The sequence below is a fragment of the Crocodylus porosus genome, unplaced genomic scaffold, assembly GCF_001723895.1.
Source record: "Crocodylus porosus isolate Cpor-Errol unplaced genomic scaffold, CroPor_comp1, whole genome shotgun sequence".
In the NCBI taxonomy this organism is placed as follows: Eukaryota; Metazoa; Chordata; order Crocodylia; family Crocodylidae; genus Crocodylus; species Crocodylus porosus.
In genome coordinates, this window is record NW_017728886.1 from 58,071,681 (window position 1) to 58,096,274 (window position 24,594).

The 24,594-nt window shown below is 42.8% G+C and overlaps 1 protein-coding gene across 2 annotated transcripts; it reads left to right on the forward strand.

Annotated features, from left to right (window-relative positions):
- The first annotated feature begins 1,437 nt into the window (after nt 1-1,437).
- NPY (neuropeptide Y) lies at nt 1,438-24,199 on the forward strand. Of its 2 annotated transcripts, none has more exons than XM_019534703.1 (4): nt 1,438-1,545; nt 2,131-2,318; nt 8,851-8,931; nt 24,169-24,199. In XM_019534703.1, exons 2-4 carry the CDS (start codon nt 2,131-2,133, stop codon nt 24,182-24,184), a joined length of 285 nt encoding a protein of 94 aa, XP_019390248.1. In that variant the 5' UTR covers nt 1,438-1,545; the 3' UTR covers nt 24,185-24,199. The 2 variants fall into 2 exon arrangements, with proteins under 2 accessions (XP_019390248.1, XP_019390245.1); XM_019534700.1 differs by lacking the exon at nt 24,169-24,199 and adding an exon at nt 12,279-12,653.
- The last annotated feature ends 395 nt before the right edge of the window (nt 24,200-24,594 follow it).

Below are 24,594 nucleotides of genomic sequence, written 5' to 3' on the forward strand. Positions count from 1 at the left end.
GGGTTTAGTTTTGTGGAAATGTTGAGACTATGTTCTATGCTGGACTATGTTGGAGTAGCTGGTGGGTAGCTATGTTGGACTATGTTGGAGTAGCTGGTGGGTAGACAGCAACCTTTTTAACAGAATAAGTTGAGTTTATTTCTGTCCATTTTTTTAATCTTCTGGGTTTATTTCATAGTCTTAAAAGTAATTGATGGGGTGTCTACTACTCATATTTATAATTTTGTTGTTTTATTTAAATCTAAAGACAAAAAATAAAATACCATGTTACCAGAACAGAAATAGGAGGATAAAAAAATGAGCAACTAACCAGAATCACCTGATTTGAGCAGCTAATCAGAAACACCTGATTTGAAAGTCCTCGGATCACTTCATTTACTAACATACATTTTTCCTATTTTCTTAGACTACTGGCTGTTATTTTTTCTGTAGCTCTGCGAATGAAGCCTGAGAGGCTGGCAAATGGATGTGCAGTTGCTGTTTTCTGAGACCAAAATGCATAGGTATTAGTCATAGAGAAGTAGGGCTTCTCCTGAGGTCTTCTAGTCCAACCCTCTGCCTGAGGAAGGATCATCCCTCTCCAAACTGTCACATATAACCATACTCTAAAAAAACTCTACCTAAGACTACCCTCAGTCCTGGCGCACGCAGACCTAACACCCTAACCTGCCACAGGTGAAGCAGGGGAGCCAGGGCAGCCAACAACATCCTGCTTCTGTGAAATCTCAATCTGTGCTCGAGAGGTCCCAGATGCTCCTAGGAGCCATATGAATCCCCTTGTTGCTGCTGTCATACAACTTGTTCTGGTCAAACCTCGTGTGCTTTGAGCCAGTGTGCTGTGGAGCCAGTGCAAGCTCTACAGCTGGGTCGGCAGCCACTAGCACACGTGCCAGAGCATGGCCCGCAAAGGTGTTTTGCTTGGCACGTGCACCTTGAGGTGGGCGGTTGGAAAGGGGCTGGGGCTGTGCGGCCACAACAGGGATCCCCTTTTGGCTCCGCTGGCATCTGCCCCTGGCACACCAACATCTTCCAAGTCGAGGTTGCAGGGGTGTTTGGCACTCTGCCCCAAAATGTTGCCAACCCCTGCTCTAGGGGAAGAGGTCCCTTTTCATTTGGATGTGCATGTCCACACAGGGCGCAATCTTGGCTCAGCTCTCCTGGGCACCCTAAACTCCTGTAGTTGTGCTGGTGGCCCCAGCGCCTGCTCGTTGTGCTGGGCCAGTTTCTGGGTTTTCACAGGACCCGGGTGCCAAGGCCAGGTTTTCTTGGGTCCTCCGTCAAGGGCTGGAGTCGATGCAAGGGGCACGGGCAGCGGGGCCGGCACCGAGCCCGCTCGGGAAGGGCGGGGGCGCCGGAGGGGCAGCCGGAGCCCGCGCCGCGCCGGGGTTGGGCGCAGGCGGGGTGGGACCGGAGCCACCGAGGCCCCTCCCGCCTCGCCGGGCAAGCCATAAAAAACCCGGGCGAGGCGCGGAGCTGCACACAGCAGCGCCGAGCCACGGGCGAGAGGCTGCAGGAGGAGGGAGAGCTCGGCTGCCCGACAGCAACGTGAGTACGGGCGGCCCCGAGCAGCCCGCCCTGCCCGAGCCTCCGCTCCCCCGTCCCGGGGCGCGGGAAGGACTTGTCCCCGCTCCTGCGCCGAGCTGGGAGCCTCGGGCGCTCCCCGCTCCCGCCGCAGCGGCCCGCCCCGCCCCAAGCCCGGCGCTGCCCAGCGCGCCCCCCTGCAACCGGCCCCTGGGGTTAATGCCTGCACCCTCCTGGGTCGGCCGCAGTTTGCCGCTTCCCCCGGCCCCAAAATCCAATTGTGGAAGTAGCTGGTAGCGACTCCCGGAGGAGTAAGGTGAGCGAGGCTCTGCGCTGTCCCCTCAGCAAGGTGCGGGCTGGAGAGAAGGCGCTCAAACTTTCTCGGCTGCCCGCCAAGCCTTTCTGCATGTGGAGCAGGCCGCCGGACAGCTCCTCGCTGCTGGCTGCGCCGGGCGGGCGTGAGCCCGGAGCGCTTGGCCGGGGGATCTTCTGAGGAGAAAAGCAGTGCGGTGCCTGCTGACTTCTGTCTCCTTTCACAAAGTTTTGTCCACACGCATACAGTTTAATGCTCTTTTCCGCTGCTTTTCCCCAACCCCCGGTGTTGTGCAGATGCAGGGAACCATGAGGTTGTGGCTGTCCGTGCTGACTTTTGCCCTGTCCTTGCTGATCTGCTTGGGGACACTGGCAGAGGCTTATCCATCCAAACCGGACAATCCTGGAGAGGATGCACCAGCAGAGGACATGGCCAGATACTACTCGGCACTGAGGCACTACATCAACCTCATCACAAGGCAGAGGTAAGGCAATGTGCATCCCAGCATGGCAATGGAGGGTAGATTAGGCTAGGCTGTCCTGTGGGGAGGAGACCTTTGTATTCCTCAGCATACCTCTTCTCCAGGTCTGTAAGAAACATGGGACAAAAGGTGACTCACGGGAGAATTGAATCTTGATCCCTAGAAAAAAGGGGAAATAAATTAATGTGTCAGACACTTCTCTGCGTGAGAAGTTTCTTCCCTATATACAGCAGTCGGCAATCAACATTATGTGGAGTGTTGCTTGAACTCCAGTATGACTTATGAATGATGGGTTCTTCACACCAGCCAGGTGTAAAATACAGCCATCTCACCCTGCTCCAGGTTGAGACTTGGCATAAGGTCCTGAGCATGGTCTATTGGGAATCTGGGGGAGATGTAAAACAGCCCTGTCAGTACTCTTAACGCTCGCCACTTCATTAGCTTAAGCACAGAAGATGCGGACAGTAATGGAAGGAAAAGAGCTGTATCAACCTGAGCCTGATTTCATTCAGTCTTGTCAGGTTTTAACACACATAGTTTGGACATGAACATAAGCAGTAGGACACAGGAGAGAGGGAAATAAAATATAACCAACTTGGAGCACGAAAGTGTGAGGCAGAGGAAGAAAACCACTTTTACACTTCCGTTGTGACTACTACATCTAATAAGTTTCTTGGAGAACTTACATGTGTTCTTGTTGAAGTCCTGTAGTAATTCAGAAATCCTGTGTTTTTAACAGCTGCTTAACCTAGTAGGTACGACTGAAGAAAAAGTTGCACCAGAACGCAAACCTACCAAACCTTCCTTTCCTTAGAAAAGGGATCTAGGACTGAGCCTAACTAGTAGAAGTCTGGTAAAAAGTTAAACTGAAGTGAAAGGTAAAAATACAGCCAGGTGTACAGCCAAGTTCCAAGTAAATCCCTTTATTTGGAAGAGTCAGTCCAATTTAGCTCCTCTGGTTAACAGAGAAATGCACTTTGCTTGAGACCCCTGAACAGCATTTGGCCCAGAAAAGCTTGAATTATCATTCAATTTGTTTAGTATCAGAAATGGACGAGATAGCTCTAATTACATTTTCATTGGTTTGTGTCCTCTTGAAGTCTGAAGAATTAAATTAGAAGGAAGGATATCTTTTAACTGAGAGCCTTCCCAGCAAAATGATGACATTGTCTGGTATGGCACCAATGTCAGAGATGGCAGATGAAGGGACTTGCAACAAAACTGCTCTTTAGCCCCACGTTTTTAAAGACACATCTTCAGTTTGCTATTCTGTATATATGGTACTCATGTTAGCCTGTGATCTGATAACTTTTCATCTGGACCTCTGGCACCTGACAAAATTATCTTTCCACTCTGCCTGTCATCTCTTCCATCTTTCAGACATGTGAGTTTTTACATTGATCTCTCCTACCTCTTCTTTCATATCTCACGTGTCAGATGCAAGTTCTCTGTCAGCTGATTTAATCATTAGATAATGTTTGAGCTGTTGTTTTATTTTGAGAAGTGACCACATAAAAATGTTATAACCTGATTCAGTAGACCCACTGCTTGCATGCATTTCATATTTATTTTTGCTTCCTTTAGTGCCAAGAAATAAAGGTGTATTCTTCTTAATCTTTATTCTGCAAAGCCAATCTATAATTAAGAGAGCAAGCTAGATTTCATTCTATTGTGTGCATAATAAATAGACTAGATTAACCAAAATATTTACTGAGGATAAAGTATGCAGCAGACCCCTAACCGCCCCCCCCAAAAAAACAACAACCCCCCCAAACAAACAAATTGGAGCCTTGTATTCTAGGTGGCAGTTAGAAGAAAAAAACAACATTTAACTTTTAAAGGGAGTAGCTTTGTTTGGAATTGAGAGACAGTTAATGTAGAACCATGTCACAATGTCATTTTCTGGAGAGGACTACACTATAATCAGAAGAGTGAATGGAGTCCTAAATGGGACTTAATAAAAAACAAAAATAAAGATGGACTGGTTTTTTTTGGTCAGTGCACTATTGGTACCAGAGCAAACTGCTTGCAGTTGGAAAGTTCATTTTTACCCTTGGAAACTTCTGCTACTGCAGTAAGAAAATATTGTGGCATACAGCTGACCTAGGAACTAGCGTAATATTCTATTTTATATATTTGTACCCACGATACCTTTAGAATTTTTGATCTGTCATGGTGAAGAGTGTTTTCAAAGACAAAGCTCTCCAGTAGAAACTTCAGATAATTTTACTTAGTACTTAGATGACATTAATTTTTAAAGACCGGTTCTAAGCCTGTGGATGCCAGCAGCTCAGGAATTAGAAGGACCTTAAAGCAGGAAGAGAGGGTTGGAGATGGGCTCAGTACTTCCCCTTGCACAAGTGAGTGAGTGTGAGCAAGCTGCATCTGACCTCTCACCTTTCCTGTGGCCTTGGAGCCCGGTAGCCCTACTGCAAACTTGCAGCTCACCAAACACATGTTGAAGTATTAGTGAATGTATTTGAAGAAATTCAGAGCTTTCTGTTTGTTCTTCTATTACTTGCTTATCTTGTGTGCCTTTGACTGCCATGAGTAATTACATGCCTTATCCCTCTTTGTACTGTGCTGCCCTAACCAAGGTCTTTTGTTGTCCCTCTAAGGGTTTAGTGCTATCCATACCTGCTGTCCCCTCCATTTGCCCACAGAGTCCTTCGTCACTACACCTCTCTCTAGGATTGCTTTTCATTTCCTCCAATGTTTCCGATACCCTTGGGTCCTTGTCTCATCCTTTCAGCTCCTGTGTTCCCTTTGAAGCACCTGCTACTTATGAGCAATTGCCTTCCTACAATCACCTTGCCACTTCATGCTATCTGCAACTTCCTATTCCTAACCTTTCCCTTCCTGCTTTCATTTCCCTTATAGGTGATCATTGCCATCTGTTATCCCTTAGGCTGCCTATAGCCATATCACAAATTGCCCTTGTATGTGAAACTTTTTTCCATGTTTCCATTGGAAGAATCTCTGATTAAGGTGTTCTGGAGGGGTACTTGTGTGTGTTTGGGGTGGGCTGTAGGGTTAGATATATCTGAACTAGTTTAGATAATATGGGTTTCTAGTAATACCAGATTATTTCAGTTTCACACTCTCACAAAATAGTCATTGTGAAAAAAGCTTTTATTACATGCAGACCCTCTTTTTTTTTATCGTGCGGGCCTGATCTTGCAACATTCTGAACACCTCCTGCAACAGACCAAGAGCACTCTTGTTTTCTGTTCAGTAGGATTTGAATGCTCAGGCCTACATTTCCAAAAGAGGCTTTTTTTGCCCAACTTGAGATACTCCTAGGAAATTACGTGTACCCTCAAATCCACATGATTTCAACTGGAGTTGTGCGTTATGAAAACCTCCTGGGCTTTAATGTCTCAAACTGACCACCAAACAGTACTGGCAAGTGTTGCCTTGGTTTTTTAAGGCCTTAGGAAAGAGATGCTTCAGATATTTTTCAACTAGTGAATAATTAGTTGAACTATTTTAATTCTAATGTCTCTGAATTGTGTCACACAGGTAGGAGGAAAAGATCCTCTCCTGTGGCACAAAGACTTTACAATGGATTTTCTCCAGTGGCAACCAATTCTTTTGTGTTCAGCCCTGGTTTGCAGTTGGTTTTTCTTGTCTTTGTTCTAGTACAATGAGAAGGGGTCTCCTAAATAACAGGAATGGTGGGAAATACTTGAGGCTCAAACATTTAACAATATAGGATCTAACTTCTGTTGTTCTTTTTCCCAAGTGGACTGATTCTTTTGGTTTGATGTAGTTGCAACAGTACCTCCTGTGATGGTGTAACCTTGGCTAGGAAATAGACAAACTCTGTGTACCTCAGAATGGGAGTCAGGGAGGCTGTGGCCCAGGACAGATAAACATATACCCTGGAGTGGTTTACTTTGGTTTCTTATATCTGCACAAGTTCTATAAGAGCCAGAATGGGCAGCTATTCCAGGGTGAATCTTATGGGCAGCTATTCCAGGCAGTTATTGCTGCTCTTCACCATTAGGCAGCAGAGAAACATTCAGTAGCCTGTTTGCGTTTGCAAATGGCTACTCCAGGATGGATGTAGACAGACCAAACCTAAACTAATGTAACTTATACTGGTAGAGTTTTACCCTAAATTCTTTTAGTCCATTGGACTGTGTGAAGTTCTCCTGATTTAGGGGTTTGAATTGTCGTTCCACTCTCTAAATAAATGCTAATATTAAATATATCTGTGTAAACTGTTCATCTGTCCAGGGCCTGTGTGTATCAAGTAAGTATCTTCTGATCTGACCCATGTATCTTTTTTTTTTTTTTTTTTTGCAAGTGATACTCTCTAGTCCTTAATCAGAAAAAAATGCTCATCAAGATCAATGTTGCTTTTGTCAGACTCTGGGCTGCTGGATGACATTTTAAATTTGTTAGATCAGTTTTTTTAAAAACACATCTTTTTAATGAGGGGAATTAGATTCTTCCTTAGTTGAGGCCATGGTCACATCCATGTTAATTGGAGTAGGCGACTAGAAACAAAGACTTGTGTTGATGAAGCATAAGGCATTTGATTCGGCATCATGCTTGATTGCATTACTCTAATAGCATTTCACTATGTATGGCTGGTTCTTTTCAGATATTCATTTTCAGTTCATTTATATCTAGAAATTTTGCTTTGAAACCTTGAAACTGATACTGTTTCCTTTCTGAAGTATGGATAACATTCTAAAATGACTAAGGCAATGAAAAGAGATGCAGTCATTTAAATATAATGACAACAAACCAAGTGTTTACATATACAGTGAAAATCAACATATAAATCATATCGAGAATTTTTTTTAGAAAATTTATTTTCTGCAATGTAAAGAGAAGAACCACCTTATGGGCAATGGACAAAGTCCTTACCTCACTCAATATTCTGTCTGCATTTGACTGCAGTGGGACCTGGATTTTGTACCATGCACATAGAAAGTATTTGCCTGTAACATTACATTTACATTTTACATTTACATTTAGGATTTCAGCCAGGTATGCAGCCAAATCATAAACTGTGATCTTAATCCTTTTCAGCGATGGAAGTGTTCTCTTGCGGTTATCATTAATTGTGTTAATCTAATGATTCATTGCAGTGATGGAGAACCTGTCAAGCTGATTGCTCATGATTGCTACTGCTTTCAGGACAGGGAAAGGGAGGGCCAGTTACTTCATGAGCAACAGGATTTGCACTTGTTTTTTCCTATTAACTACTAAATAATCGGTTCTTCACATCTTTTCAAATGCAGAAATAGAAAACATTTGTCATATACATTGAATGAAGGTTGAGCCAGATGACAATTGTCCATACTATGTTACTGAAAAGACATGATGATTAAAATAAAAAAAGAAAAATGAAAACAGAAAACCCATATGCTATGTCCAAGTTTTTAAAAAAATTACTAATGAATTTGGGTAACTTAATTTTTGGGGGCGAGAGAGAACCTAAGGAGAACTGATTTTAAAAAGGTTGATTCATAGCAACTTCTGAAAAGCTGGTGCCTGTAATACATTATACTTTTTATTATTGAATTTGCAGGAAAGGATTGTATACTGTGGATACGATGTCATGCTGTCCCCTTCTCACATGCACACATCAGTAAGAGGCGTTGGTCTAGATGCCAAGGCACCCTGGGGTGCTTTGAGATGGTTTCAAGGGTGCTTCAGGTGCCATTTTGTGAATCATGTTTGCACACCTAACAGTAGTAACAAGTATGCAAACATGATTCACAAAATATACCCAGAGACTTCAAACTGGAATCCATAGTGCTAAAAACATTCTGACCTATTGTGGTCTCTGAGTTCTTTTAACAGAAAAACATCTTTATTATTTTTTTGTGGTAAGAAAGTGACTGAAAATTAAGGGCTGGCATTTTCCAAGAGGTGCTTTGAATCTAATGAGAGGTGCTTGAGTCTAAAAAGACTGAAAGTTTCAGCTGGTTTAGATTATTAATCAAGACTATCACATAAAGAAATGGTTAGGAATGTCCAAATTTCATCATGTAGCATATACAAGGTAATTATGGAAAACCCTCTTTGTGAGGAGTCTTTCTGGGCATGTTTACACTTCTTACATGGTGATCTTGTGGAAGGATGCCATACCATGGCTACCTACTCCCTCTCCTATCTGCCAAAGCTGAAAAGGTGATCGTGAAGTTGCTCTGGGGTCAACTTGAGGGGCCATTCTGAAGCCCATAGAGATCCCAATAGCATCCATAGGCAGATGCCCTATAGCCAGGTTGAAGCCCAACATGCAACTGTTGGCAGCTGGGAAATGAGGGCGGTGAGGCAGCTCTGGAACAGCCATCCCTGAGAGCGCTGTTGAGCAGTGTAGATGCACCTTTTTATGGTTTCATCACTCAACATATTTATCCTTCTAGCTAGTACGATGCTGAAAGAGAGATGTTCTCATACAATCAAATTGTATTCAACCAAAATGTTTTCTGAAGCAGTCTTCTGCTCTGTATGATTTCTCAGTAAAGATCTGCAAGAGATATGAAAAAATAGTGTTTTCTTTATTCAATAGATATGGAAAGAGATCAAGCCCAGAGACACTGATTTCTGATCTTTTGTTGAGAGAAAGCACAGAAAATGTTCCTCGATCTAGGTACGTATAGAAGTATTTTTGATCATTTTTATTTCAAACTTAAATGTAACAGTTTCACTTAATTCATAAATATTTTCCATAGGCTGAAAAGATGTAAGCAGCAACAGTTAAAATACTGTATTTTAATGTCTGTTTTATTAAAAATGTTCCACTATTAAAACAAAGAAACAAAAACAAAAAACCACACACAACCCACAAGCTGCCTAGAAACATAGGAGATGCCATGGTAAATCAGACCTCTGGTTCAAATGTAATGTAGTTCAATACTTTTGGCAGTGACCAGTACTTGGTATTAAAAAAAGAAGGGAAGAATGTTTGTAAATGCACAGAATTCCACCCTTACTTGTCACAGCAATTTGTCTTTATTCTGAAACACAAGGAACAATTTGAGGCATACAGTATTTCCCTGTTAATTGTTGATTTAAATTATACTTCTACTTTCTGAAATCCTGGCTTCCCTTAACAATAGTTTTCAGTAGGAAAACAAAATATTAATCTGCATGGAGATTACATACTGCAACTATCTTTAAAAAATAATATTTTTCATGAGTTTTGTGCCTACATGAAAAAAATCATAAGATTGTAAGTTATGCATTTTTTACTTTTGTCAGTCAGAAATCTGAAAGCCCATGATTTGTCTTAATTTTTCATGACACCATTCAAAACACCATAGTAATTGATTTGATTTACAGTTTTAATTAATGATATCAGTATAATTTTAATAGCTACAAAATGATATTATAACTGTAGAGGACCGCTAGAAAGTCTAGGCATGTCTTGTAATCCATCTTGAACTTGATTACTGAGGGGAAAAGTGGTACTTCATGGCTGCAATACTGCTGTCACTCTTCACAGGGATGCATTTCAGCCTCTCTGCCTATGTTCATTTAGGTGATTTTTGTATGTAAGTTATAAAATATGCTATTGCAATAATGGCTGAAATTTAACAGTCTTGAAAAATTATACTTTCCCCTCAATTCAGTAAAGTTTATTTTTTTTGATGGGAAATATTTTTTTTTCTAGAGGGTCCTTTCCAATCTTATTTTCCTGTGATCTTAATCCTTGCTAAGAACATACACAATGTAAACTTTGACTGGTCCTTTTGAAAAGCTTGTTGATAACACTTCTGTTGTAGAAATAAACTGTTTTTACGGTAGCTATGTCACTAGTGTGTAGCAGTAGTTTTCGACTTGTGATCTGTGGACCTGTGGAGATCTGTAGGCTATGTCTAAGGGGTCCTTGAAAGATTACTATGATCAATCAAAAATATGTGAATACCCACATTTACAATTCAAAGGTGTCTGCACCTCCATTTGAAATTTACACAGGGGTTTGTACCCTATCAGTTGAAAAAAGGTTGAAAACCACTGGTATATAAGATGCAAATATACCCCCTAACCCTAAGTCTAAAACCAGTTCTGCTCCATAAGTCAATGCGACCAAGATCAACAAGAATATTCACCTGTCTAATGTTAAGTATACATGTAACATGAGCCCAGTCCAGGAAGTTCTCTGTCACCAGAATACCAGATTACATCAATCTCAGTTGTTCATTCAGTGGACTTCAGGGACAGTGACCTAAATACAGGAAAATATTTTCTTCAGAGTGACAGTACCAGGTTATGATTATGATGATGAAGAGCACCTAGTGGTAGCGTATGTGCAGATGTTTATGCCCATTCATTTTAATGTATACTCATTTATATAATATCTAAACTGTAGTGAAATATTAGTGATTTGCAGTGCTAATTATCCAAGGAGCATTGTAAGTAGAATAATCTAGTTCTCCATATTACTCTTCCCTACCCAGTCACAAGTGCTACAATGCTTTATTTATAATAAATATAAGCATAATAGACCTATGCTGATAGCCTAAAATTAATTAGCAAAATAATAAATCTGCATGCCCTTGAAGTGGAAGAACTGGAAGGAAGAGATTTTTAGTTTTAAACCCTTGGATAGAATCGTCTAAATAACAGCAAGATAAAGCAATGTTAATAAAAAATTAAAAGCTGCTTGGAAGTAGTTGTAGGCTTGAAGCAATCTAATTATGGATATATTTAATAAACAGATGCATATGCTGCCAGTTGGACAATAAACAGAATTTCCTGTGGGTGTATCCATAGTAGTCGGCCACATTTCATGACTTGTGTACAAACGATCTTTTTCACCAAATTGATGTAGTGTTACAAACAGCTGAATGGCATTTAGACAAGCTGGGTCACTGTTGGTGCCCACATTCTTGCTAGCTAACAGTGAGAAAGTGAGATCCTTGTCTAAGTGAACCTATCCCACTATGTTCAAGTCCCTGAAATTTCATTAATGCCATCTGTTTATTCATCAAACAAACAAACAAAACCCCAGAAACTCCAACAGTGGGAAGGAAAAAAATCCATCCACCTTTTATAGTAACTGTTTTTCAGGTAGAATAGTAAGGTAGAATAGAATTACACATGGGTCGTAAATCCCCTTACACACATAATAGTAGAAATAAGTGTCTTGAATTAAAACTGTATATATGGCCATCAAAACAGAAAACCTCCCAGAGGAGTAGGAAGTAAAAGTTCAGGGGAATAAAGGGAAATATTGATTTATTATATGAATAGCTCCCGTGTTAAAATCTTGTGCAAGTGCCCTGGTTTTCATCTTGTAGATCATGAAGCATGTGTACAGTCTGTCTCAGTTATATCCTTCCATATGCACAGAGGACAAATATCTGCATACACGAATATGAAAGGTGAAATTCTTTCCTCAGAATTTACTTGTCATGTTTAAAAATTTGCTAAAATATTGAACTGTAATACCCACCGTAAAACTTTTGTAGTTATTGCTCTTACTTCAGGTTGAGTTTTTGAAGAAACTAAATTGTGGGAAAGGAGCTGTATAGCTTGACTACTTTTGCAAAACTCCTCTTTTGAAAAATGTCAATCTTACTGCTTAGAGCTAAAATGTCTCCTAATACATTTATATCTTAACATGGCATTGTATTTGAGGAGAGATGCAATAAGTGTTATCTATTCATATAATATCATTTTGCAATGAGTTTTAGTGCTAACAAGTCACAGCATCAAAGCAGCAACAGCACTGCAGGGTGCATTTTTATAGTTATGGGTGTGGATTTAATCTAGTTTCCACACATTTTCAAGATGAGCACTGCAATATTCAAAGATCACAGTAAAAATGTGAACTAACTAAAAATGTCAGTTTCATTGAAGTGAAAATTTTTATAATTTTTAAATGTTAAATATCACTAGTTAGTGAAACTTCTATTTGATTCTAGCCTTAAGGCTTTAAAAAAGACTTCCTAACATATTTAATGTGTTTTTAATCCATAATATGTGTTACAGGTTTGAAGACCCTTCTATGTGGTGATGGAAATTACAATGCATCGTCAACCTTTTGCTAGTTTTCAATGCCTATTTCATTGCTCTAAGATAAATTGGAGTTTAACATTCCTCAGTGCATGCAGTCGTTGTACTGAATTCTGTAGAGTTTTCTGTCGTCATACTTGTATATACATTTATTTAAATAAATTATTTGTGCATTCCAAAATGTAACATACTAAATGAAAAACAATAACACTGTTACTGGTAAAGATTTGTTTTAAACTATTAAAATTGAACTACAACCTCCCTGCAGTCTAAAGTAGCACGCACAGTGATAATTTCACAAATATTACAGTAATTGTTGCAACAAGTTAGATAATGACAACTTTTACTTAAGTCTTTAAGCCAACTTCACCATTTTGATTAATACAAAGTTATTTAAGTTTCATAACATTTATTATACATTACATTGGGAAAAATAAAGTAGCCTGAATACTGTTTTTTTTCTTATAATCCTCATATGCAAACATTAGTACTTGCACAGACCAATATATTAAATTTAATAGCATTTTCCAAATACAAAGAAGTTCTATGGACAGTTAGTTCTGCTAAAAGCCTCATGACTGATTCAGAGTTTTAACTTAAATATAGTCTTTTTGTTTTGGTTACATTCCAAGTGGCAAAGATTAATGTCACTTCCAAATAACATAGGAATATGATTAGAGGTATTTGTACTAGAAAGAAGTACATTGTGTTTATTTTTCATTGGTAAGTATGCGGAATCAACTCCTGCTGACAAAGTCCTACGTAACTGCACCACATGCATTACGAGGTTTTCGGCCCATGCAACCTTTCCTTTTTTCTAAGAACAAAGAAAACCTTAATCAGATAGATATACCAGTAGGGATACTTTTTTAGAGACCATTCTTCCATTATTACATTGTGAAATTCCCATTAACCTTGAGGGGAAGTTACTGAGGTATTATGAGCTGGAAGAGCCATCATATTTTAATTCAAAACAGCTTAATAAGAACATATTCTATATGTTGTTCCCTCATTGACATCAGCAGGAGATGCAAAAATTGGTGTACTTTAGATCCAAAATTGTAATTTAAAAATCCCTGCTTGGAGGTTGCCTAACTCTGGAAGTATCTAAATGCACTCAATGCCTCTTTTAACTGGGGACTTCCCTAGATACTTGCCATTTTGCCTTTTTTCTCCTGTGTGCAGAGCTGCCTTGATCTAAATGACTAGGTGCCTACCTTGTGCTTAAGTCTTATTGGGATACAGAACTAGGCAGAGCAGTGCTTTATCTCCTGAAGGGAGTCCAATCCACTAGGTATGCTCTGAGTTTGTCAAGTGCATCCTGATAGCATTGAGTTCAGCACAAAACAAAGCAGCCACAACCACTTACATTTAAAAATATGGCAACAGGAGCAACTGTTGTTGCCTGGCTTTTATGTAAGAACACAGTGATTTAGAGCACTTGCTCAGAAAGTAGGAAGAAGATCCCTAGGCTCTTTTTAGGCTGCAAGGATGCCAGATCACATTTTCCTTCACATTCTCCTCTACAGGCAAGTGCTATAACCACTAGTCTAATGAAAAGGCTGGATGGGGAGGCACCCTCCAGCCTCCTGTTGAAGTTACGCCATTGTACAGCAAGAATGTAAGGTGTGTTAGGCCAGAAAGGAAATAAGCAAGTGGGAGCTTGACTCTGTAGGCTAGTGGCTGGGATACTCGGCATGGAAGCAGGAAGTCAGGGATTGTAGTATGTTCCCCCTAGGTTAAAAAGTAACTGGATAAAAAACTAGAAATAAACCTAAGGCTGGCGGCCAGAACTTGTAACTCTATTCAGCTGGGAGTCCGACCACTGAGTTAGGGTGAGATGCCTGCTTGAGCTTGCTCTTCCTGGCCTTTTGACTCCTGCATTCCTTTCTTAACAGTGGTCTAGCTTCAACAGGAGGGGCAGAGGTTGCTACCTGGAGATTTGGGCAGTCTCATGGGATATGTGGGTTCCAATCCAGAGAAACTCAAGGAGGTAGTAGAACCTGTGTCCCATTTCCTGTGAGAGTGCTGTCACCATTGGGCCAGTACGTAGAAGACAGGCAGGTCCTCCTTGCAGCTGAATTCTTAAAAGAGTGACCCCTGCTCTGTTCTTTCAAAAAATACTTGTAGGTGTTTTCCTTTGGTGGAGGACTTCAGGTTCTAGTTCTTGAGTGAATGGAGATGCCTCCTTTGCAGCTCTGAGTCACAAGCCAAAGGTCAAAAGAGGGGTAGGAGTTCAAACACAGCCCTGTCCTTGAGGTTCTCTATTGATTATCTCTAAGTGGCTTCTCACCCAGCACACTTTTTTTTTTAAACCCCATTTTGAGGTGCTTAATTCTCTTCACATGCTGCAGAGGGTTGTGAGGTGCCCAGCTCTGAATTTAGGACTGCACGCCAGGGGCCAAGGGTAATGCAGCACCTACAATTGGAGCTAGTAGACTGTTCTCAGTGGTGGCAGAGAACAAAACAAGGAGCAATGGTCTTAAGTCATAGCAGGGGAAATTTAGGTTAGTTATTAGGAAAAACTTCTTACTAGGAGGGTAGTAAAGCACTGGAACAGGTTCCCCAGAAAGGTGGTAGAATCTCCATCCTCGGAGGTTTTTAAGACCCAGCTAGACAAAGCCTTGGCTGGGATGATCTAGTTGGGGATGATCCTGCTTTGAGCAGGTGGTTGGACTAGACGGTCTCCTGAGGTCCCTTCCAACACTAATCTTTATGATTCTAGGTATATAAATATTTCATTATATCTAGCCCTAAGTATTCAAAATTGTCTATAGTCACTTGAGTAATTTTAGGCACTTCACAGAAGGTAACACAGAATCCATGTTCTTTAGTATTTGAACATTACCAATGATTGCATATGTACTGTGTGAATGAACATGTTTGAAAGTTGGATTTACTATATACTTCACACCTGTTTCCCAAATGTTGTAATACTAGGAAACGAATACATTTAAGTGGTTTATCTTTCAAAGTACACTCTGGATGTGTTTGAGAAGTATTAACATTCTGCTGCTTCTCAATATTTGCCAGCTGTTATATGTCATGTTTACTTTAATAGAATGAAAATAGTTTTCATTGAAAGAAAACACCTGAATTTCATTTTAATCAGCAAATTATGTTTTCAACAGCTATACTTTCACTTGATTAGTTTAGACTCTAGACTTTGCTATAATGCATTCCTTACAAAAACTGAATTTAAGACGACATATATTGTGTTAGCATTTTGTATATGCATTATGTATGCTATATACATTACTGATTCTGGGACCATAATTAGATGAGATTGGCCTGAGTCAAACCACTTTTCTATTTGTCAAACTAAAGCTGTCTCTCATTATCTTTCATACATGTCTTAGTGGAGAAAAGAAAGGTTACAGAAGAAGAATATGCACAAATTGCATACTCTGTGCAGTTCCTCTCAATTATGTGAATTTTCTTCATCTTAGGGAACAGACACCTGTGTAGAAAAGCTGGATAAATTTCTAAGTGGTTGCATTTATTTACCTAATTGTTTTATCGAGAAATGGTTGGTAGCAGCAAAGCAATCAACCTGGTATAGAATATATACAAAAAGTGCATGTGTGCATGCGTATACCCAAACACACACCAATACAGGTCTGGAATTTTCTTTCTAAATCTTCTTGTGTCTTGTCCAGAGCAAACACAGTATTGAACCATTTGTATCTATGGAACTAAACTGCCATTCCTTGTGTACCTCCTGCTTTGAGTTTCTTAAGCCACAACATTCAAAATCAAGTCACACTACCCCAAAGCATAAGGTAATAGCAAAATATTAAGTGTTGGCTCCTTTTCATTTCCCTTGTTTTTTTGAGCCTTTATGGTTCATGGTTTTTCTCCTATATACACATAACAAGATGTTAGTTCAAAAAATCCAAAAGCTGAGATTGAGAACTCCAGGAGGCTGAGGTGTAAGAGGAAAATTGAATAGCAAGAGACTTACAATAAAATATGAAAACTGGCAAAATGTCCTACTTCATTCCCTGGGAGCCTGAGATTCACAATAAGTGCAGGTAGGTGTGAAACGTTTCAATGACAGGACAATTTTTGCTATTATATAGTTTTACATTGTTCTGTTGCTATATGTTTCTATAATAGTTGCTTTTACTTCCGGTAATATTTCCTTGATATTTCATTAACTGTTCCCAACTTTGAAGACTGGTCTGTAAGAGAAGAGGAAAATTATTTCTCTTTCTCTCCTCCCCCCCCCTTAAAAACCTAACCCAACCCATCCCATCCCATCCCATCCCATCCCATATTTTCAGAATCTGACAATCTTCTATTCCACGCTTGCCAGTTTTCCCCACAAACTTGGAATTTCCTTTTTTCGTCAACCTGACTCCCTCAATGTTGCTAATGAAGCCGGAGTTGAAAACATTAGATGATACTTCCTCCTGCTTCCTCACTTGAATTTCAGCCTTGTGAGATTGAAAAAAATCCTCTCTCATTGGCTGCCAGTCTCTCTTCCCATTTTCTGCTGGGACAAGCTGATCAGGACAGCTCTAGGAGGCAAGCTGAAATCCATTCAGAAGCTGAAAGGAGTTTTAGATGGGGTACGATGGGAGAAGAAACAGCTGATACTGTTCAAGGGGGAGCAGAAAGAGCTCCACAGGGCAGCTTTTATAAATCTGCTCCTTCCCTTTCTGTTTACTCACTGCCATTCCCCCACATTCTTCTGCTCGACAGTACTAGTTTGGGTAGGGACAGAAAGGGAAACTCTGCATCCTCCCTCCAGGCTTCAGTGAGGGGGTGCTGAACCTCAAAAGCTGAGGAGGTGGAGTTGGAAGGGGCTGACTAGAGGTCAGAGTTGGGAAAACAGCCAGAGCTGGGGACATAGTTAATTGATGTGGGAGTAAATCATTGGTAGAGGTGCTGACAAGCTGAACTAATTGTGGGCTGGGGATGCACAATTAATAGCTGGGGTGAGACATGGCAGATGTCAGGCTAGATTAGCATTTGAGGAGAAGGTTTTGCACCAGTGGGCAGCTAGTGAAAGCATAGCAGTCTCCAAGAGCATGTCAGCTTAGGAGAATCAGCAATGCTATTGTCCTACGTGCACAGTAGAAGGGGAAGAAAAAAATCATAAATAAAAAGACAGGACAAAAAACCTAAACAAGCTATTTGTAATTCTTTTTTCCTAAGAAGAGACTCCTCCTCCATGATTTTGGAGGCAATTTACTGATTTTATAGGATCCAATTTAGGATTTTTGAATTTTTGTGGTTGGCAACACTGCACTCTTAACTCTTCTATATGGGATGAAGGAACCATGCAACAAAACCCTTCCTCACCTTCTCAGCCCTCCTTTCTCTCATGTTCTATCTAATACAGCAGTTCTCATCTTTCTTAGATTCAAGAAACCCCTCACTAGATTGGAGGCACTTCGCATTACATGAGAGGCACCCTTCAGGAAATGCTAGTTCTTAGTTTTCACTCATTTTTTACTATGGAAAAATATAATAGAGCAGTTTTTTCTGGTTCTAAAAACTCAGAAAGATCACAACAGGTCAGAATGTTTTTAACACCACGGATTCCTCATTGAAAGTTCTGGAAGGAGCATAACTAGGGTAGGGTGAGGGGGCACCTGCCCTGGGTGCCAACTCTGATGGGGTATCAGGATCTCCTCTGTCCCCCCCTCCCCCGGAAGTCTTTGCTGCAGTAGGGGAAGCTCTGTGTTGCTCCTGCCTCTTCATAGGACCTGGGCAGAGCAGTGCTTCCCCAGTAAGTGTATGGGGGGTGGGAGGGGATGGTGAGTAGAGTGGGCAGATTGGTGTTCTGCTCCCCTACCCCCCCAGAAGCTTTTGAAGTAAAAGGAGAAACCCTGCACTGCCTCTACCTGGCCACAGGACCTAAGCAGTGCAGGACTGCACCCAACTATATGTCTAGCAGAAGGGAGAGTGAATGGGGTTAGCAGAATGGTGCTCCCCACCCCCATTCTCTCTGGTCCTGGGTGCTGAATAAGTGCCCTGCACCACCAATCCCTGGGTTTATTTTATAACTAATATTTGCACACCTAACACTGCTGACATTGTGGAAGCACCGCATGTCAGGGCACCTTTGAAAAGTTCTCAAGGCGCCCAGAGTGTGGCAGCACACTGGTTGAGAGTCAGTGGTTTAATAACATAAAAGGACTCTTTCTATTAAGTTAAACTGGTTTGTTATTAAGGCCACTGTCTGCAGAGCTGATCCACCTACAGTTGAGCTTTCCATGCCCTCTATATCTCCTCCAATCTCCTTTCTTCTGAAAAGCTCTTCTTTCAAATGTTGTGCACCTCCACTCCTGAATCATTGAATCTGGAGAGCTGGTACTAGAGTAATGGAGGGTATGGGAAGAGTATGATCTTTATTTCCTCTATTTCCATGAGACAGTCACCCCCCTGGCAAAAGGGACTTAGAATAGAGGAGAATAGGAAGCCAACAAAGCAATTGTACTTTTCTCTATGTACAGGGGAGTATTTTCTCCTTTGCAGCAGTGCCTCTCTGCACAGTGCAGCAGTGTATGGGCAGTCAGGGAGAGAGGGCATAAAGACAAAGGGCTGTGTGAAATTTTGGCAGCCATTTCATTTTGGAGGTGTTTCAGGCATTTTGGCACCCAAAACACTGAATCTGAAAAGAAAGGGAAGGCTCCAAAACATCTCTGAAATGAAACAAGACCATCCAAAAAGTTTTGCCTCTGCACGTGGCGGTGGACCCCCCACAAAAAGGCGCTGCCAATACTGTCAGCAGTGCCTGCGGGTGATAGCTGCTCACCACCCCGCCGGTGGTGTCTGCAGGCAGTCCACAATTCCTGCTGGCTGCTTCTGACACTGCCAATGGTGGCTGCAGGTGGTCGCGGACCCGTGGTTGGTGCTCGCCACCCCCCCCTTCACTGCCAACAGCGCTGGTGGCAGCTGTGGGAGCTTCCCTGCTTACCGCCACAACTCTCCTGCTGCTCCCTCAGCTGCACTCCCACTGCTGTGCTCCTGCCGCTGGGTGCATGAGTTGTTCATGGGGGGAGGGATGGAGAAACAGTGTATAAGGCTCTGTGAAGACTTTCTGTCCCTCTTGTGATTGTCTCTCTGGAAGTAATAGCATGTGAAAGGTACTGGCTGGCTGCAGTGACTGGCTTCCTAGTCAGTCTCCTGCTAGTCTCTCTTTTTTGGAAAGAATTGGATACACCTTTCCAAAATATTATAGATGCAAGATATGGGATCAACCACAGAGGGACCCTGGGTGCCCCCGCAGACCCAGGAGGCACCAGTCATAGATCCAGGGGGGACCCGGGGGAGGCCCCCAGTGCGCTTTCCGGCAGACCCAGAAGTCTGGTCCACTTCTGGGTCTGTTGCCAAGCATGCTGGGGAGTCCCCTGTGCTTCTGTGGGACACTCCATGCACCCCAGCACCGCAGCACTCACGAGTCCCTGCTACCTAGAGCTATGTAGAAAAACATTTAAAGCTGTCTATGTCCGGATCTCAAAATCTTTCTGAATCTCTCTGAATCAATTCGGAGAGATTAAAGGGTCCTCTGATTCAATTTGGATCCAGAGATTCGGCCACCAAATTGGGCTGAATCGAATCAGGGACTGAAGCTTCACACAGTCCTAGCAGATAGAAGATATAGTAAATAGAAGATATAGTAAAATAAGCAGACAGAAGAAGATATAGTAAATAGAAGATCTAGTAAAATAAGCAGACAGAAGAAGATATAGTAAAGACAGATATAGTCAAATAAGCAGATAGAGAAAGGTATCGTAAACACATAATATAGTCAAATAAGCAGATAGAAGACATAGTAAACACATAGAAGATATATTACACACACACACACACACAAACACACACACTTTCCAGCACATCAAACGTTAAAAGCATGCTGGAAAGGCAGGTGCCAGGTCTTCTGGCAGGGGAATGAGAGAAGGCAGAGGGAGAGCTGTAAGCCTCCCCCACAACTTAGATGCACCCTCTTCCCTAGTAGGCATGAGGCTTCTGCTGCTAGTGGTAGCAAGGAAGTGGAAGCAGTGTCTGCACCTACCCCACCTCCGCTAACACTAGCAGTAATAATAACCCCAAGCACCACCAGCATGACAAGCACCAGGATGACTGTCTTCTCCACCCCAATTTCAGTTTCCAGTGTGAGCTTCCCAGTGCCAGAGGAGGAGCCATTGCCAGGGAAATTCTGGGAAAGGTGGGGGAATCTGAGTTTCTGCTCCACACCCCTCAAAGTTCCCCTAGAGCCAGGTTTCCTTCTCCGGAAGGCACTGTGGAGGAGGTTGTGGGGGAGGGTGGCTCAGCTTCCCCCATTTTTGTGCCTCTGACTGCTGAGGAGGGAGATAAGGCAGGATCCCCACCCATACCTCAGAAGCGAGGGGGAAGTGTAGTGTGGGATCATTTTGAGGTCACAGATGATCCCAAGCATGCTATCTGCCTGCATGGATGATGCAAGACCAACTGGGGCAAGGACGAGAAACACCTCTGCACCACAGGGATGCTGATGCATGTCAGGAGGCACCACCCCCTTGCCCTCGCTCCTCCTCAGCCTGGCACCAGTGGGAGAATGCCCAAAGGGAAGTCCCCCCCTTGCTCCAAAGTCTCCATCACCCAGAAACAGAGGCAGGCCACCCTGGACCAGGAGGGGAAAGGCTGAGGGAAAGTGGGGTGCATTCCAAAGGTGAATGAGGTCACCCAGAGCATTGGGGAGATGCTTGCTCTGGATGGCCAGCCCTTCTCCTTAGTTGAGCAGCCAGGGTTCAGGCAGCTCATGGTGCTCATGGCCCCATCATACCACACGCCTGTGCGTACCATCTGCAACAGGACAGTGGTGCCCTACCTGTATGAGGCATGCAGGGAGTAATTGAGGAAGGAGCTGCACAAGACAGGGCTGCAGGTGGCCTTACACTTCACTTATAACATCTGGAGCAGCCCAGGTGGAGATCATGTCCACCTCTCCCTCACAAGGCACTGATGTGATCAGTCAGGCCATCGGTGGGCTCTCCTTCAAGCGGAGGTGATGGATGAGTCCCATACGGCAACCAAGATCATGGGGGCGATGAACTGCAAGGTGCAGGGATGGCTTAGGCAGGGTGAGCTCGCCCATGGGTTCATGGTCACTGACAACAGGACCAATATAGTCAGGGCGGTCCTTGATGCCAACCTGGTTGGCATCCGCTGTGTCGCACAAAAATTCCACCTTATAGTCAGGGATGCCTTGGAAGGGGATGGGGGTGCCAGTGGGGGTGTCATCACAACCAGCCAGCTCATTCCAAAATGCAGGAAGATGGCAGGCTAGTTCCACTGCAGCTTCAAGGGGGGCAAGATGCTGAGAGACAAACAGGCAGAGCTGAGTGTCCCACAGCAGAGTCATGCAGGATGTGGAGACTCAGTGGAACTCCACATATCTGATGCTCAAAAGGCTGGCTGAGCAACAGAAGGTCATCCATGAGATGGTTTGCTTAGGGGATTGGGATCAGCTGCTCCTTTAACAAAACAGAGTGGGATACCATTACCATAGGCACTGCCAATGTGGGCCATAGGCATGGCTTCCATGTTGAGGTTCAGAGGCACCAGATGCCAGCATCGAGCAGGTAGTGCTGAGACCTCAGTGGCTACCTATCTCACTGAGGACGTGGAACTGCTGATCTGCAACCCCTTGGCCTACTGGGCAAGCCACAGTCATATGTGGCAGGATCTCTCCACAGTTGCCCGGGGACACCTGTCCTGTCCACTGACCGGTGTTCCAAGCAAAAGGGTGTTTAGCATTGCTGGGGATGTTGTGACGCCCCAGCACACCTCTTGGATCCTGGTTTGGTGGAGCAGCTGGTGTTCCTCAAAATGAACCCCTCCTGCTGTTGGGGTTCCCCAAGCTCCATGTGCAAACTGAGTGCCACCCTCCTCACTCTGTCTGCACCTATTTCTTTTATATATATATATGTGTATATATATATATATATATATATATTTAAACCATTTAATGCCCCATTCTCAGAGCTGGAGGTGGCACTCACTGTATCACCAGCCAGCAGGGGAAGAACATCTCCCTGCTGAGCTCCCATGCCAGGATGTGCTTGGAGGTATGGGCTGGGGCTATGGGGAAGGAGGAGACCCCAGGTCCTGGGCATGACCTAAAACAGCACCTTGCCAGGAGGCCTGGTGGGACTGCCAGTGGCAGCCCCCCAAGAAATGCCAGGACCATAAACCTCCCTGGTGAAGGGCAGGTAGGAGACATTTCTTGTCATGGCATGGTCTGGAGCACTGCACATGAAGGCTGTCAGTAATCACAAACCTTGACAATAATGGTAGCTTGATAGTGGGAAGAGTGTGAAGCTACTATGGCCATTCTGGGCAGCTCTGTGTAGTGGAGCTTCCAAGAAACAAGCCCTATAGATGTCTGTGATGCTACAGTTATGCCAAAGGCTATTTCATTTATAGACCAGACCAGAATCTCAAGGATACGAGGTACCCTGGGCTGTACTACTGGAAGTGGAGCATGGACTCTCAAGCAGCCGTTAATCTCTGTCTCGTTGCTCTGTTTCTACCCATGTTACTAGCACAAACTAAAAAGCCATAACATTCAGCATTCTGTTCTCAGGGACGCTCCTAGTCCCAGGTCTCATCAGTGGTGTATTTGAATAAGTTAATGATAACAAATAAGAAAGCCCTGTGTTGAGATGAGTGATCTTGATTGCATTGCTCCAAGTTTACTACAGAAGGTCATCTTGGCAACTGATGTAATAATCCCTAGTGAAATCCATGAAAGATGATGTTATGTTTTAAAAGTATAAATCAAAGGGAGCTACAAAGATAGATCAAAGGTGATGTACTACTGTCATCACTGCAAAATTTGAACTAAAGTCTGTTTTTTTAAAGATGATATTAAATGGAAGTCTGGTTGTGCCTTTTCTTTGGACCCCTGCTGTGCAGAGCTCACCAAGATGCTCTGCAAGGTCTTGAAGCACTGAACCTGCTGCCTCCCACAAGCTCATTCTAAGCCTGGGGGAGTTACTTCAAAGGGACAAAGAGAAAGGTCAGGCTCTCATGGAATGGTCCCAGGAGGTGACCATAATCATTGTGCCTCAATTCATAGTGAACCCACATCAGCTTGATGCTAGGATAATTAATTCTGGGAGAATTCAGTACTGAAGCCACTGATGCCTCCACAGCAGAGGATCCAGAAACTTAGCTTGGTAAGTGCTCCCTACAGCTTTCTTATCGTTTATTGGGGAGTTGTGGTATAAAAGGATAGATTTCCAGGTAGGTGGCCAATGAGTGAAGAGATGGAGGATTTTTTTCTTCACTGGATTCTGAGCAGCTTCTTTTTAAGAACCCAGTCATATAAGGGTGATTATCACACAGTGATTTGCTCTTCTCGCTTCCATTGTCATGTTTCTCAAGATTGCTGTCAAAAGGAAATATTAATTTAAAAAGAACAAGGGAACTGCTACATTTCTCTTCATATTTTCTTAGTGATTTCAACCACCATTATGGGATCACATGGCTTCCAGGAGTTCTTATATCAGACTGAAGACTTTTTTTCTCCCTCCTCCCCACACTATACTAACGACAGGCAATGTACTTCACATTGCTGGTTAGTAAATATTAAAGAAAAAAGACTCAATATACTACTAAAAAGAACTTTCTATGATATAATCAGTTATTTTCTTGCTAAATTTTCACCTGCAACCTCTGCACTGCCAAGCCTGAATTGGAGAAAGGGTAGCCTGCCAGGTACAATCAAAGCTGTCGACTGTGTCCTTGTCATGAAGAAGTAATGTGGGGGGAATTCATTCTCACATTTCTTTACAAGAAGAACACACAGACACACCACCACCACAACAACAAAACAGGTACAAGTATCCTTTCTTTTCCTTTGCAGGCATTTTGAGGTCTGAAGAGTAGCTGAACCTATACACACAGCCTCTGCTACAGGGGATGAACAGAAAGTGTGCTGTGAACAGAAATGGAGAACACAGATGCAAGAGAAATTTCTTGAAAGAGAAGAGAGTGGGATGGGAATGAGGAATTCTTGGAAAGTCTGTTCAGCTTGGTGAAAAAGAAGCGTGTGTACTAGTAAGCCCCAGAAAAAAATCCATGCATCTGTGTAGGCTGCTGAGATGATGTTCAGAATGTTGGTTCAGGTCCCTATGCAGGGCTGTGCCATGCAGGGCCAAACACCAGTTAAGGTCTTTTTGCAAGGCCATGCCTCCCGTGCAGTTTCAGGCAGTGATGTGAGTATATACAGACATTCACAGAGGTTACGGGGAGGTTAGATCAGGTTAAAAATGACCACCTGATCTAAGGT

What these genes read in the sequence shown, in the direction of transcription:
- NPY (XM_019534700.1), top strand. Translation starts at nt 2,131, where the DNA reads ATGCAGGGAACCATGAGGTTGTGGCTGTCCGTGCTGACTTTTGCCCTG. An exon ending in AACCTCATCACAAGGCAGAG is followed by an intron (nt 2,319 to 8,850) that starts GTAAGGCAATGT and finishes TTTATTCAATAG; the next exon opens with ATATGGAAAGAGATCAAGCC. An exon ending in GAAAATGTTCCTCGATCTAG is followed by an intron (nt 8,932 to 12,278) that starts GTACGTATAGAA and finishes TATGTGTTACAG; the next exon opens with GTTTGAAGACCCTTCTATGT.